Here is a 14,227-nt window from a genome sequence, read left to right as displayed (position 1 = left end):
GGATTGGCGGGGAGGGGTTGGCGAGAAACGGGTGGCGGAAACATATGGCGGGAAGGGGTTGGCGGGAAACGGGTGGCGACAAAATACATTTCAGCATGAGCCATGCAACTTCGGTCTAGGGTTGACCAAAAAGTGACTTTTCGGCCTAGACTTGACCAAAAAGTCTATTTCGGCCTAGTGTTGACCAAAAAATGCCTTTTCGGCCTAAGTGTGGCCGAAAAGTACTACTTCGGCCTAAATGTGGCCGAAAAGTACTACTTCGGCCAAAGAATGGCCGACAGGCTACTAGTTTTGGTTTTTTTGCATTACGTCCTATAGTTTTCGAATTTGCTACAAAAAACATGATAGTTTTGAAAAAAAACCGATTTAAATTAGCACATCCTAATTGTAGATGGTCTTAGCATCACTAATAAGAGCTGGCAAGGTTTAATATTCACTAGCATATCCAAACTTTCTACAAATGCACATTTTGATAGTCTTTTGATTTGGTTGTAACTATTCCCGTATTTCCTCAAGGTGTCAGAGAGATAGAACCATGACGCAGTTTTCCCTAACCTAGCCGCCACCTCATGAAGGTGACTAGGGAGGCGATCCTCTACCTTCGATCTACACCAGCCAGGGCCGGTCCCCTCTCCTTCTGCTCTGTAGTTAGGGTATCGTTTTGTAGGTCGTGGTGAGCCGTTGGGGTAGTGGGAACGGCGCCCGAGCGAATAAATCTGCCTCAGCCCCACTCTCACACCGGCGGTGTCCTTCATGGCGGCGTCTCGAAGTTGATGGCATCACGTGTTTGTCGATCCTTCATATCAGCAGCATTAGTGTTCATGGATGGTGTTGGCGAGGCAGCGACAGCGACCCTTTCATGTGTGTCTCCCCTTTTGCTCTGTCCATCTTACTGTGGCGTTGTCTCCGACGTCACGATGGAGCGGGGAGGTTTTGGCGTCTTGGAGTACGCGCAGACGGTTGTCTATGCAGGCGATAGCTGGAAGAAGGTGCATCCTGTGTTGGGTTGGTGATTGGAGGATGGCAGTTTTGGCTTCCTTCTCCAACGTCGTAGTCATGCGGGGATGTCAGTTATGGAGTTCGATAGCATGTCTGGGGACACGTTGCCCTGATCTGATTCTTTCAACGGCAATGGTTTTGCTTAAGGCAAACTACTTTGGAGGTTCGTAAAGCTGTTGATCAGCGATGGAGCCGCGTCCAGTTCGGATGAAGAGGTGATTTGTCTTCTTTTTCCTGGTGAAGAGGGACATGCATCGGTTTTTTGCGTAGGATTATCCTATCTTTTCGGTCCTGTGATGTCGGTGTTTGTGTGGCTTGTAACAAAAATTTTACTTTATTAATAAGACTAGTATTATCATTATCATGAAAAAAAAGCGAGATAGAAACACTGCAATTCACAAAACTACTATGAGCATACTCCTTCAAAGTGGCAAAAGGAGCATATTACGTCGATTAACACGATTTCATGATGGTTCACACAACTGCTGTCGGTTCACAGATTCAGATACAATGCCCTTGTTGAAAGTAAAACCATCTGAAGCTCACCATGAATCAGCAGCAGCTTTCTCTTCAGCATTAGCTGCAGAGAGATTCATCGACGAAACTATCCCAACAGGCTTCAGTCATCGTCAAAGAAGCAGGCCATGGCGAGGTCCGGTCACCACGCATCATCTGCGGCTGCTCTGGCATTGGTACGCATGCGCTCGAACGCCTCGGCGGGCACCGAGAGGGGCCCAGCGCGCGCCTGCCACCTCGCGCCGTGCCGCCCGGCCTTGCCGGACACGTCCTCGACGGCCTTGAGGAACTCCTTGGCCTGCGCCGGCGCGAGCACCTCCTTCACGGCGGCCTCCACGGCGCGCCACCGCAGCTTGTCGGCGCGCCGCGCGGCGCGCGCCATCTTGCACACCTCCTCGGCCGCCGTCTCGGCGAACCCCTCCTTGGTCTTCTCGCACGCCAGCTTCATGGCGTAGGTGGATTGGTACTCGGCCACCTCGCCGTCCAGCGCGGCCTCGCGGGCCTGGAGGCGGCGCCTGGCGGCAGAGAGCGCATGCGACTGGCGCTCGTTGGAGGGGAGGAAGAGGTCGCCCTCGGACTCGCTTGTTCGCAGGGACGGGAACAGCGCCGGGAGGAGGGCGAGGATGCAGGACGGGCGCAGGTCGCCGCCGAGCCAGGAGAGCGCGGCGACGGCGAGCGGCGGGTCGTCCGTGCGGGCGACGAGGGCGGGGACGTCGCGCGGGCGGACGGGCGGGCCGGCGGCGAGGCGGGAGTAGCGCAGGCGGAGGCGGGCGAGATCGGCGGTGATGTCGGTGGCGGCGACGTTGTCGCTGTCGCTGGAGTCGGAGGAGAGGAGGCGGCGGTGCGCCATCGGGTCCACCGCCCCGGGCGCTGGTCGGAAAGAAACGAGAAAGAGGCACGAATCAGCGAAGCAAGAAAGCCAAGAAATCGGCGCCATGGACTAGAAGAGAGCCGCCATGAAATCCTTCTTGGACAAGAAAGGGAGGGGAAGCAATTACAGAAGGGGGTGAAGCAGGGGAGGCAGGAGAAGATGCCCTTGTCCTTCTTGGCGCTCTTCCCGCCGGTGCCGCTGCCGCCGCCGCGGCGGTACCCGGCGTCGTAGCCGTAGTAGTAGTCGTCGGCGTCGTCGCCCGGGAGGGGGCTCAGGAACGGCATTGCAGCGCGGTGGGTGCGTGTGACCTGCGGAGACTGGGGGTGGGAAGGTGGCTTCTGTTGGGTGCGCTGGTGGAGGAGGCGAGTTTGAAGGTGCTCGGCCGAGACCCGTCCCGTCGGCGCTGAACGCCGGGGGAGCAACTTGTCGATCAGCGCTTCAGGCGCGATCGCTGACCGTTAGATTGAGATCCAACAGTCACAGATCAACAGAGCTGAGGATTGATGTTCCACTGCGTATTTTACTGAACAGGAACTTGTGACCGGATACGAAAAGAGGAACATGAACAATAGATTCATAGATTTCTGCGGTTCACGAACACAAGATGTTCATAAGACCATACTGTGAAAGGCTAAGTGATTGACTGATTGTGTGTGACATAAAACCTTCATTGTGGAGAAACCCTAGCTGCCACAAAATCAATCTCCTCTCCCCTTTGCTTTCAGCCGCTGCTCCGACACCGTGAGGCGGAGGGAAGGGGATTCCCCTTGTCTCTCACCCTTTGTGTAGCAAGTTTTGTGTCTTAGTGATGTTGCTCTAACAATGCTATCAATGTCATTTTGAATAAAAGTCCTTCAACTCCAATCGTTTTTATTGGTGTTGCGTTGCTGAGGAGCTCTAGAGTTTTTGTGTCCCGGTTACTCTTTATGAAAAGTTGGTTGGTTATTTGTACTCCAGGTCGCGTGTTTTCATGTGCATCAACAACTGTAACACTATCTTCTTGGTTTGGCGGCCCCATCGCTGGTATGCTTGACGCGATTGCCAACCTCCATGTACGCGACGGTCTACTACTGTTATGATTTGTTGAGATTTCTTCCTCTATAGTTGCAGGTAGGTACTTCGTGGTTTGACTGGATTTGTCTTGATGTTGTCAATTGTGGGAAAGAGCTATGATGGTGTAACCGTGACAAATTTAGTTGCGACTTTGATAATAATTTTAAGACATATAGCCGTTTGCAGTTGCATCTTTGTTTAGGGTCCGCTCAATTACCTTGCATCTACTTGTATCCAACGTTCTATTGATCTATTATAAACTAGATTTAATATTATATTATAAAACATTAAAAGATTTAATATCCTTCCACTATCTCGACTCGCACCCTACACATATAGCGTTATGTTTGGACCCTGTTGTTGGAGTGCATGCTTGCTACATGGGACGTCGCTCTTGTATCTCGATATCAGTATAGTCACTCAACAGTCACATCCAAGCTGATGAACGGGCATGCCAGTGGTTCTAGCGTTGAGGTCAAGGCATCTCTCTTCATGGAGAGACAGCTGGACTCCAACTGCTTTCTAAAGCGGTACAACGTGGACAGTGATGATGACAGAGCCTGGCGGTGGGGACAGTCGTTCAATGACATTAACAAAAGGAAGAAAAGAGCGCATGAGCATGACGGGATGATTTTAAGACTGCTATTTTACTTGTGAGGAGCGCTAATACTCTTTGTGCTTTTTTTTTCAAAAGTACACCAAAAGTGTGTACCATATTTTTGTATAGGATAAAACTAGATTACGAGAGACCTATTGAAATGATGCCACAATATTCACTACATTCCTCTTTGATTCAAAGATTTTGCCCGCACAAATGCAGTATAATTTTTGGGATTCATTTGTCCAGCATTTTATAGTAAAAAGTTTTATCCACTCCAAGCTCATGTGAAGATTCCTACTTTCTTCGATTCATATTACTCGTCGCTTAAATAGCTCTATAGAGATGTATTTCAATACTACATACATTTATTTGTGGGACATGTAATATGGATGGAAGGGAGTATGCTATTTCCAAATCATGTACGTGAACTATTATAAATACTAGTACTACCGTTGCTTGTTGCTGTCGGTTAATTCTGTAAAGAAAAGGACCGGGGGATCCTACCAAGAAAACAAAGGGAAAGCGTGTTGACGATTTGACCCCTCCTCCGGCGCTGTCCCTCGTCGAAAATAAAGAAAGAAAGAAAGAAAGAGAAAAAGGGCAGCCATGTAGTGCTTCCCCTGCTTTCCCTTCTCGCAGCAGCAGATCACTAGCTCACTCCATGGTGGAGAGAGTGGTTGGTGGCCACTAATGGCGCGCCTCTCCTGCCGCCGCTTCCTCCTCTCGCTCCACGTCGCGCTGCTGCTGCTAGTCCCCTGCACCTGCCAGGTACCCGATTCGTCAGCCCGATCCTCTCCACGGTTCCGATTCTTGCGTGTTACCTACCTGCTGTGTCTCCCATCAAGTTCTTGTCCAGTTCGATCTAACCCTTCTTGATGCCTATAATTCCTGATGGCATGGCATGAGCATACTGTTCTTTTCTCCTTCTTCCGCGAGAGTGATACATGAACTGAATTTATCTCTCAGTGTCTGTTTCTTCCTAAAAGTGGTGCGATCTTTGAGGGAGCCTGAATTTACCGCTGGGTCTTGTTTGCAGGTCGGGGATTCGTGCTCGGCGGCCCGCGACTGCGGGGTGGGCCTCTACTGCGGCGATTGCGCCGCCGCCGGCCGGACGCGGCCGTCCTGCATCAGGGACCTGGCCATCCAGCCCACCTCCATCGTAAACTCTTGCATTCCCTTAAGCGCTTGCTTGTAGTATTACTCTGTCTGTGGCTTGTGTTCGGCAATTACTCATCTATCTTGTTCTTCAACCATGGGATGGGGCATGCTTGTTTTGTCCAGGTGAAGGGGCTGCCATTTAACAGGTACTCATGGCTGGTGACCCATAATTCATTCTCCATCGTCGGCGAGCCGTCACGCACCGGGGTTGAGAGGGTTACATTCTACAACCAGGAAGACACTGTCACCAACCAACTCAGGGTAACTACACTGAATACATGGGCCAATCTTTTTATTTATTTATTTTTTGTTTGGGGGTGGGGGGAGGTTATATTTTCGCGATTTTATAGGATGGGTGTTTTTAGTTTTTTTTTCTTTCTTTGATATAATGGTGTGTGCAGAATGGAGTGAGGGGATTGATGCTGGATATGTATGACTTCGGTGGGGATGTCTGGCTCTGCCACTCCTTGCAAGGGCAATGCTACAACTTCACCGCTTTCGTAAGTTCTGTTCTTTGCAGATACCAAACTAATTGACATTTCATTTCTAGTTAAGCCACCTCAAAATCTAATGAAGCTCGGTTATAATACTCCGTCAACTCGTATGTTAAATTCATGAACACGATGAACACGAAGACTTGTGTTGTTTTGTCACTCTTACGATTCTATTGTGGATAATATTGTTTCAGTGTGGTAATCAATTGGAACTAAAGAATGTGGGGAATGGAAGTTAATTGATTCCTTTCTGAATTCATCACTAACCTTGCGAGATGTATAGCTGTTAAGGCGACCAGACTCCTAATGTTCAAATGCAATGTGATTCTAGGAACCAGCAATTGACACGTTGAAAGAGGTGGAAGCATTTCTATCCGAGAATCCCACGGAGATTGTTACAATATTCATCGAGGATTACGTACATGCCCCGATGAGATTGAGCAAATTGTTTACTGCTGCTGACTTGATGAAGTATTGGTACCCTATCTCAGAAATGCCAACGAGTGGGCAGGAGTGGCCCACCGTCACAGATATGGTTGCAAAGAACCACAGGTTGCTTGTGTTTACTTCCGATGCTTCAAAGGAGTCTAGCGAAGGAATAGCTTACCAGTGGAGTTATTTGCTGGAGAATGAGTGTAAGTATGGCTTTCTGGGCTTTATTGAAAAAAACAGAGGTTCTATTGATTCTAGGTAGCGATAGCTATACCACAATTTGCAAATCTAAAACCCAAAATACAAATTTCTTCTTGGCTTTCTATGTCTTGAGATAGCCTACCCCAACTTGTTTGGGACTAAAGGCTTTGTTGTGTTGTTTCTTTGTCTTGAGAACCTTGTTTAACATCCATTTCACCTTTCAACTTATAATATATTGGACCATGAGAGTCTCGTGTGATTAATTTACTCCAAAGATGACTATGAGCTGAACATATTCTGATTTAGAACTAAGTTAAGAGCTAATTGTGTAGTTTTTTCATTTCCCTGTTAAGAGCTAATTGTGCTAGTTGTCCTTTCTGGGATATTCGGTATTTTTTATTTACTCATGTGCTAGTTACACAAGAAGAGAAGGGATCAACCCTCCCTTGAGTGATCCACATGATCCACATTAGATGCTTGATGAATTAAGAACCACCTCGATTGTTTTTGAAAAATATTCATGCTGTTTTGGTGCTTAAACCAATAAAAAAGATTGCACCACAAGTGAATGTTTTATATTGTACTGTATCATAATATACATTATCTGATCAGTATTTGCTTCTTAAGACATTGATCCGGAGTTATTTTGTATGCAAGATTTGTGTTCTCCTACAAATTTGCTCTCATAGGAGTTTTATACTGGTAGTCCTGTGGATATATCACTCAACTTGCACTTAACTCTAATTGATTTATCTTGAGTACTTTACTAATTTTCTCTGAGCACGGATATATAGCTCTTATATTTTATTCATGTTTACATATTATTTCCCGTGATCATGACAGCTGGAGATCCGGGTATTGACCCTAGCGCTTGTCCAAACAGAAAGGAATCACAGCCACTAAACTCAAGATCTGCGTCTCTATTTATGCAAAATTATTTCCCCACAATTCCTGTTGAGAGTGAAGCATGCAAAGAGAATTCTGTTGGACTACCTAAGATGGTCCAAACTTGCTATGCTGCAGCTGGAAATAGAATCCCGAACTACATAGCTGTGAATTTTTACATGGTAATATAATACTTTATGCCCAGTTCAGACAAATAAAAACAAGATTTATCTGGTATCGAATGTAAGTATGGAACTGTTCTTAATGTGACATGCGCAGCGAAGCGACGGTGGTGGTGTTTTTGATGTTCAGGACAGAATCAACGGCCTTACGCTATGTGGTTGCAACACCATTGCTGCTTGCCAGGTAATTGTGAAGACATAAATTTTCTGCCAACAAAAAACTGTAGTCCCAGAATTTGGTGTAAATTCGCATTAGCTTCAGAACATGTTTTCCAACCAGACTTCTATATACAATTAAACAGTACTAAAAATGAATACCTTATGCACGATCAGGCTTATCAACATGACTCCGCTCCATATATTTAAGAGGACACCATTCCTATTCTGGGCATACATTTTTTCTTCACCATTTACACTTTAAATGCCATATTGTTGTTATGGAAGTTTCATGAAGAAATGTTTGCAGGCTGGGGCACCAACGGGCGCATGCAAGAACACTGGAGCACCTAATCGAACTACCTCTTCTGTAAACGGGAACGTCTATTCAGGAACTATAGAATTCAAGACTTCTGCTTCAAGGGCCAGCAGTACTTCCACCTGGAGCAACTTGGTTATTTCGCTAAGTCTTGCTTTGATTCTTAAGCCATTTTGAACCTTCGGGCTTTGGTTTACGTGTCCTTGTGGGTTTGTGAACTGTCCTTTTCTTCTTTCATACCGGCGTATGTATGTTGTCATGTTGCTTCCGTGATGGGATGATGGTCAGCAGCTTGCTAGCTTTCTAGGCTATATTCAGAGAAATGGACTTCTGCACGCGCGTAAGGCGTGCACTCTCTCCAATCCTGCCAGCGCCCACCTGCCGCGTGCAGCCGCCACTTAAACGCACACGGCAGCGTAGACAGCCAGCTCAAACCACGCCACGCCGGAGTGTCCGGCTTGCTAACGGTGTTGATCGTGGCTCGGCAGTGACGAAGCAGCAGCAAGTCATCATCCGTAAACTGTGGCGCACGAGGGGGATACGATTGGGGATGAAGCATTTCAAGCATACATTCGCTTGTTCGACAACCCGCTCAATGACGGACAGATTGCGGCCATCCTCGCCCTCTTTGGATGGGAGTCGCCGGCATCCCCATTGCAAGAGGACGTGGACACGGTGGAGGGGCGAGCGTAGACTCTCTCCCTTGAGTGCGGATTCCGTGGGCTTTTCTCATGGCTTCACAACCACTCAAGCTGATTGTGTGGAACGTAGGTGGACTAAACAACCCTGCGAGGCGTAGTGCCGTGTATCAGACCATTGCTGCGGTGGATCCGAGCCTGGTCTGCCTCCAACAGACTAAGATGGAAGTGCTAACTTTGAGCATCGTCTCACAATGTTTGGGAAATAAACTTAAGGAGTTTTACTATTTGCCGGCCTCGGGCACATGTGGAGGGATCCTTTTAGCTTGGAACCCCCTTGTGGCTACTCTCTCCCATCCTCACCTCTCTGAAAACACGATCTCGGCGGTTGTCTCTCCCTTTGGAGCGGATTCTTGGTGGATCACGGGCGTCTATGGCCCTAACCTAGAGGCGGATAAGATAGAATTCATGCATGAGCTAGCAGAAGTTCGAGAGTTACAGTCTGGGCCGTGGCTTCTGGTCGGGGATTTCAACTTGCTGGTGAACCCGGAGGATAAGAATAACACCTTGATCAACCGGAGAATGATCTCGCGCTTTCGCTCTCGCTTGAACAGACTGGAACTCAAAGAGATCTACCTTAACGGTCGGAGGTACACGTGGTCTAATGAGCGGGCTAGGGCTACCTTGGAGAAGATTGATCACATTTTGCCACGAACTCTTGGGAAGATCTATACCCGTCTTGCTTTCTCACGGCGCTCGGATCGGCGGTTTCAGACCATTGTCCTCTGCTTTTGGACTTCCATGCGGACTTCTCCTTTGGGAAGAGATTCAAATTTGAGTCCTTTTGGACCAAAGCTCCCGGCTTCATGCGAACGGTTCAGGAGGCATGTCAGTCTTGCCCGTCGGATGGCAACCCTTTTACGGTGCTCAATAACAAACTCAGAATCACCACGCGCCGTCTGCAAGCATGGAGCTCCAAGTGGATTGGCAACGTGCGGCTTCAAATTGCCGTTGCACTTGAGGTCATCCTACGGCTAGATGTGGCCATGGATTCGCGGGATCTATGCGAGGGCGAGTTGGCTCTTAGGCGCACGCTGAAAAGGAAACTTCTTGGCCTCTCTTCCCTTGAGCGGACGATCGCTAGGCAGAAGTCGAGGCTACTGCATCTGAAGGACGGGGACGCCAATACTCGATTTTTTTCACCAACACGTGCGACATCGCCAGAGGAAGAATGCGCTCATGACCTTGCGCCACAACGGCCAGGTCCTCACTGGGCAGGAGGAGATTGCTTCTACCGTGGACGACTTCTATGATAGGCTACTGGGCATGACCTCGCCACGCGATCACGACCTTCACCTGGATGCCATCAGTATGCCCACTCGGGATTTGCGCAAGCTCAAAGAACCCTTCTCGGAGGAGGAGATCCTCGAAGCCATTAAGCACATGCCCCTGGACAAGGCACCCGGCTTCACCGGCCGATTCTACACAGCATGTTGGTCCATCATCAAGGGGTACATTACGAAGGCTTTCACGACATTCTACCGTGGAGATCTGAGGGGATTCGTCGCGATCAACAAAGCCCTGGTCACGCTCCTGCCAAAAAAGGATGGCGCAAATGAGCTGCGAGATTTTAGACCCGTGAGCCTCATGCATGGGCTGGCTAAGATTTTTGACAAAGTTTTGGCAAGTCGCCTTGCGCTAGAGCTGCCGCACTTGGTCGGCATCCACCAAAGCGCGTTTGTCAAAGGGAGAGCACTGCACGATAACTTCATGTTCGTTCAGAGCACCGCAAGACGGCTACACGCGCTCCGTCAACCTGCAATCTTGCTAAAGCTGGACATCTTGAAGGCATTCGACACGGTACAATGGTCTTTTCTGATTGAAGTTCTCCAAACGATGGGTTTTGGCAGTCGGTGGCTGAGCTGGATCGTGGGTCTCCTTGCTATCTCCTCTACTCACATCATGATCAACGGAGTGCCTGGGGCGCCAATCTTCAATTGCAAGGGCCTGTGGCAAGGCGGACCTCTATCCCCCATGCTATTTATCCTTATGATGGAGCCGCTCCACCATCTCTTTCAGCTGGCCACGAAGATGGACGTCTTGACACCACTTGCCAGCCATGGTCTCAAGCAGCGGGTGTCCCTTTTCGCAGATGATGCAATCATCTTCCTCAAACCAGTGCAAACCGATCTTCATGCTTGCTCCCACATACTGCACCTATTTGGGATGGCTTCTGGCCTACAGGTCAACTTCAACAAGACGGCGACAATCCCAATTCGTTGCTCCAATGAAGAAAAAGCTCTGGCCACGGTTACCCTGGGCTGTGAGCTTGCATCTTTTTCGCGCCGCTACCTGGGGATGTCGCTTTGTCCCAGAAAGCCTTCGGCTGCCCAGTTACACAGCCTGGTGGAACGCATTGCTCAGTGCCTACCGAACTGGAAGGCTGCTACTTTGCCGAAGAGCGTCCGACTCATCCTCATACTCTCAGTTCTTTGCTCGGTTCCCATCCACATGATGCTTGATTTAGCACTACCAATGAAGACAATTCATGCCATAAACAAGATTATACGAGGGTTCTTGTGATGTGGCAAAAAGGAAGCGAATGGTGGAAACTGCTCGGTGGCCTGGACAACAGTCTGTATGCCAAAGTGGGCGGGCGGCTAGGCATCCCTGACCTGGCTTGGCTCAATGTCGTGCTGCAAGCCAGATGGCCCTGGCTACAACGGATGGATCAGAACAGACCGTGGAGTGAGTTTGACATCAAAGTACCCAAGGAATCGACCACACTCTGCAATGCAGCAGCCAAGATAACAGTAGGAGACGGAAGCCTGACCCTCTTCTAGGAAGATCGCTGGATGGATGGATATCGCATTGTGGAAATTGCACTGCAAATTTATGAGGCCGTCCCTCCGCTCAAAAGAAGAACGAGAACCCTTAAGGAGGCCATCACCACTGGAGTCTGGGCATCCGATATCAAACAAGATCTAGGCATGCAGGCCCTTTGGTAGTACCTGAACCTGTGGTCAAGAGTTCAGGAAGTTACACTGCAGGAAGACGTGTAGGATGTGGTGTCCTAGTGTTGGGAACCTGGTGGCAAGTACTCAACCCGGTCTGCCTATGTGGCGAAGTTCGCTGGCAGAGAGGTGTCAGTCACAACGCAGTTTACGTGGAAGTCCAGAGCGCCACTGCGCTGTTGCTTCTTTCTATGGCTTGCCATGAAGAATAGGTGTTGGACAGCAGATTGGCTAGCTCAGCGAGGGCTGCCACACAATGATACTTGCCCTTTCTGCGACCAAGAAGAAGAAACCTTGAATCACATTGTGCTAACTTGCGTCTTTGCTCGGACAATCTGGAGAACTCTATGCACCACGATAGGCAAACTTGCATGGACACCCGCAGGGCACGACACTCTAGCTACTTGGTGTGCAGATAAGCCGAAGAACATGCGCGTCATCATCTCCTTGGTCCTATGGGAAATCTGGAAGCATCACAACGCCATTGTATTCGATGGCGCCTCTCCCTCATTAGCTGGGCTCATCATGAGGATCGTGGAGGAGGGAATGGCTTGGTTCAGAGCCGGACTGCTTAAGGGTGACTGGGCTGAAGTTGGCGCGGAATTATCAAGGTGGGCGCTAGGTGAGTAGTCATACAGATCTTTCTTGTTTCCGTGCGGATGTAGGAGCTTGGTTCACGATGTACTAAATTTGTAACATCATCGGTGGATTTGGGCTCTCTGCCCCTCCCTTCTATATAATATAATACGCACACTCCTACGTATTCGAGAAAGTTTGGACTCAGTGTGGATAGAACAAATAGTGTGCAATGCTAGCACTCTGTACTTTTTTTGTCCCCCTCGCGAAATAGTACAAAGAAAATGATTGAATTATTCTCACATTGGTAAATTATCAAAACAAAGTTGTGTGGTGTCTGTTAGAAGTATAATAGTGTTTCGAAAACACTAACACCCACACGTGTGGCAACACTGCAACTCGCCCACACGTCTGGATCGCCGTCCAATTAAGTTTGCACGAATCTTGACACACCGAAACAGTTTTCGTGTGCCACGTAGGACAAGGATGGCGTGTGGGCATTGGAGAGGTCGCCCACATGCCCCACAACACACGGTTGCCAGCTGCGTTGTGTGGGCGAACTAGTTTCTGCGCACACATCCACCACCTAGTCCACGCGCGTGTGGGTGAACTGATTTTCGCCCACACGACAGTCGTATGTTGTTGGATGGCAACTAGGCAAACACACATGGCAACTATGATTCGTTTGCTAGACGGCAACTGCAGTTGCACGTACGTGGCAATCAGATAAACATACATGGCAATTGTGATTAACCACACGTGGCAACGAGGTAAATACACATGACAACTATTGTTTGACCATATGTGACAAGTAGTTAATCACACACGACAATTATGGTTTGATTACACGCAACAACTACCATAAATTAGACATGGCAACTATAGTTAACCAAAACAGTGAGAGTTGCCATGCTTTTACAACCATATTTGCCATCCTGGATAACTACATCTGCCATCCCGGATGGCAACTAAATCGTCATCCCGCGGGTACCTAATGTAGCTGCTCCAGGACGTGTGGGCATATTTGCTTCGTGCCACATGCACGGGGTGGGGATGAGTAGTACTTGTTGGGCGTGTGACACGAAGTACCTACGCCCACACGTGTCGGCAATTCTACTGTTCGCCCACACACAGCCCGTGTGGGCTGCCCTGCTCATGCCACACACGGTGTGTGGGCGAATACCTATTATACCACACGTGTGGTGGATATCGACGTCCTAGTGTTTAAGATAGAGACAAGAGCTAGAGATAGAATAGGTTTAAACATGTATGATTTGCTCTCTATTCCAAGTCTCTCTTCTTCATATTGTACTCTATAAATACCCCTACAAGAGACAGATCAACACAACAAAAATATTACCCATCTTACAATTTTCACATGGTATTAGAGCGGTTTGTCCAACGACACCGACCCTAGGACCTTCCACCACTTCTGCAGAGTGCCGCCCCGGGGAGATTAATCTCCTCTCGTCGGGGGCATGGCACCCGGTCAATCAATGATTAGATCGGTCACGTAGTTTAGATCCTATTTTCGAGTTCCCTCATAGGTTGTCAAATTTCATTTTTTTCAAATCCATCCAGTAGATCAATTCCTTTTAGCCAGCAAATAAATCCATTATTAGAGTTGTGTCGAATATTATTCTACAAGGTAGGTTATAGTTGGTCTTGTAGTTGTATTGTGTTTAGATAGAATATGGAGTCGTGTCCAAATAGGACACTTGTATCTTAGAGCATCTCCAGCCATTGGCCTCCCAGGGGGCTCGTAAAATCGCCGCCAACCGGCGTAAAAATTGGCATGGGGGCTTTGGGGTTCCCAGTCACCGGCCCCAGGGTCATCCCCAGAAGGCGTTTTTAATTTTTTAAAGGAATTCGGCTAAAGTTGGCAAATGGGACAAAGATTCGGCTAACATTTGGCAAACATGACATTACTTAAGCGACTTAAATAGTTTTTTACATAGCAAAGTGAAATACTTAAAAGAAACAAAGGCCGCAACTACAAGCTGAAGAACGCGTTGCGCACAGCGAAGTGGCCGCCGTCGCCGCCATCGCCATTGTCGTCGTCCTTCTCCTCCTTCATGCAGCCGCCCCTGCTGGAACCCTGCCCGGGGTCGCCCTGATGGACCGGTGGCGGC

The 14,227-nt window shown here is 48.7% G+C and overlaps 2 protein-coding genes across 2 annotated transcripts; one reads left to right on the top strand and one right to left on the bottom strand.

Annotated features, from left to right (window-relative positions):
- Window positions 1-1,393: 1,393 nt before the first annotated feature.
- On the bottom strand, window positions 1,394-2,765 carry LOC119297227. The gene is made up of 2 exons (XM_037575102.1): window positions 2,514-2,765; window positions 1,394-2,385 (listed from the first exon to the last, which is right to left on the bottom strand). Exons 1-2 carry the CDS (start codon window positions 2,668-2,670, stop codon window positions 1,658-1,660), a joined length of 885 nt encoding a protein of 294 aa, XP_037430999.1. The 5' UTR covers window positions 2,671-2,765; the 3' UTR covers window positions 1,394-1,657.
- Window positions 2,766-4,620: 1,855 nt separating this feature from the next.
- LOC119301093 (PI-PLC X domain-containing protein At5g67130-like) lies at window positions 4,621-8,229 on the top strand. Its single transcript, XM_037577987.1, has 8 exons — window positions 4,621-4,808; window positions 5,077-5,199; window positions 5,322-5,459; window positions 5,600-5,698; window positions 6,024-6,327; window positions 7,169-7,392; window positions 7,490-7,576; window positions 7,859-8,229. The coding sequence occupies exons 1-8, from the start codon at window positions 4,731-4,733 to the stop codon at window positions 8,042-8,044; spliced, it is 1,239 nt and encodes a 412-aa protein (XP_037433884.1). The 5' UTR covers window positions 4,621-4,730; the 3' UTR covers window positions 8,045-8,229.
- The last annotated feature ends 5,998 nt before the right edge of the window (window positions 8,230-14,227 follow it).

The sequence above is a fragment of the Triticum dicoccoides genome, chromosome 5A, assembly GCF_002162155.2.
Source record: "Triticum dicoccoides isolate Atlit2015 ecotype Zavitan chromosome 5A, WEW_v2.0, whole genome shotgun sequence".
NCBI classification, from domain to species: Eukaryota; Viridiplantae; Streptophyta; class Magnoliopsida; order Poales; family Poaceae; genus Triticum; species Triticum dicoccoides.
Note: the sequence above shows the minus strand (reverse complement) of the source record. Positions and strands in the feature narration are given on the sequence as shown.

What these genes read in the sequence shown, in the direction of transcription:
- LOC119297227 (XM_037575102.1), bottom strand. Translation starts at nt 2,670, where the DNA reads ATGCCGTTCCTGAGCCCCCTCCCGGGCGACGACGCCGACGACTACTAC. An exon ending in CCCCTGCTTCACCCCCTTCT is followed by an intron (nt 2,386 to 2,513) that starts GTAATTGCTTCC and finishes CTTTCCGACCAG; the next exon opens with CGCCCGGGGCGGTGGACCCG.
- LOC119301093 (XM_037577987.1), top strand. Translation starts at nt 4,731, where the DNA reads ATGGCGCGCCTCTCCTGCCGCCGCTTCCTCCTCTCGCTCCACGTCGCG. An exon ending in TTATTTGCTGGAGAATGAGT is followed by an intron (nt 6,328 to 7,168) that starts GTAAGTATGGCT and finishes TGATCATGACAG; the next exon opens with CTGGAGATCCGGGTATTGAC. An exon ending in TAGCTGTGAATTTTTACATG is followed by an intron (nt 7,393 to 7,489) that starts GTAATATAATAC and finishes TGACATGCGCAG; the next exon opens with CGAAGCGACGGTGGTGGTGT.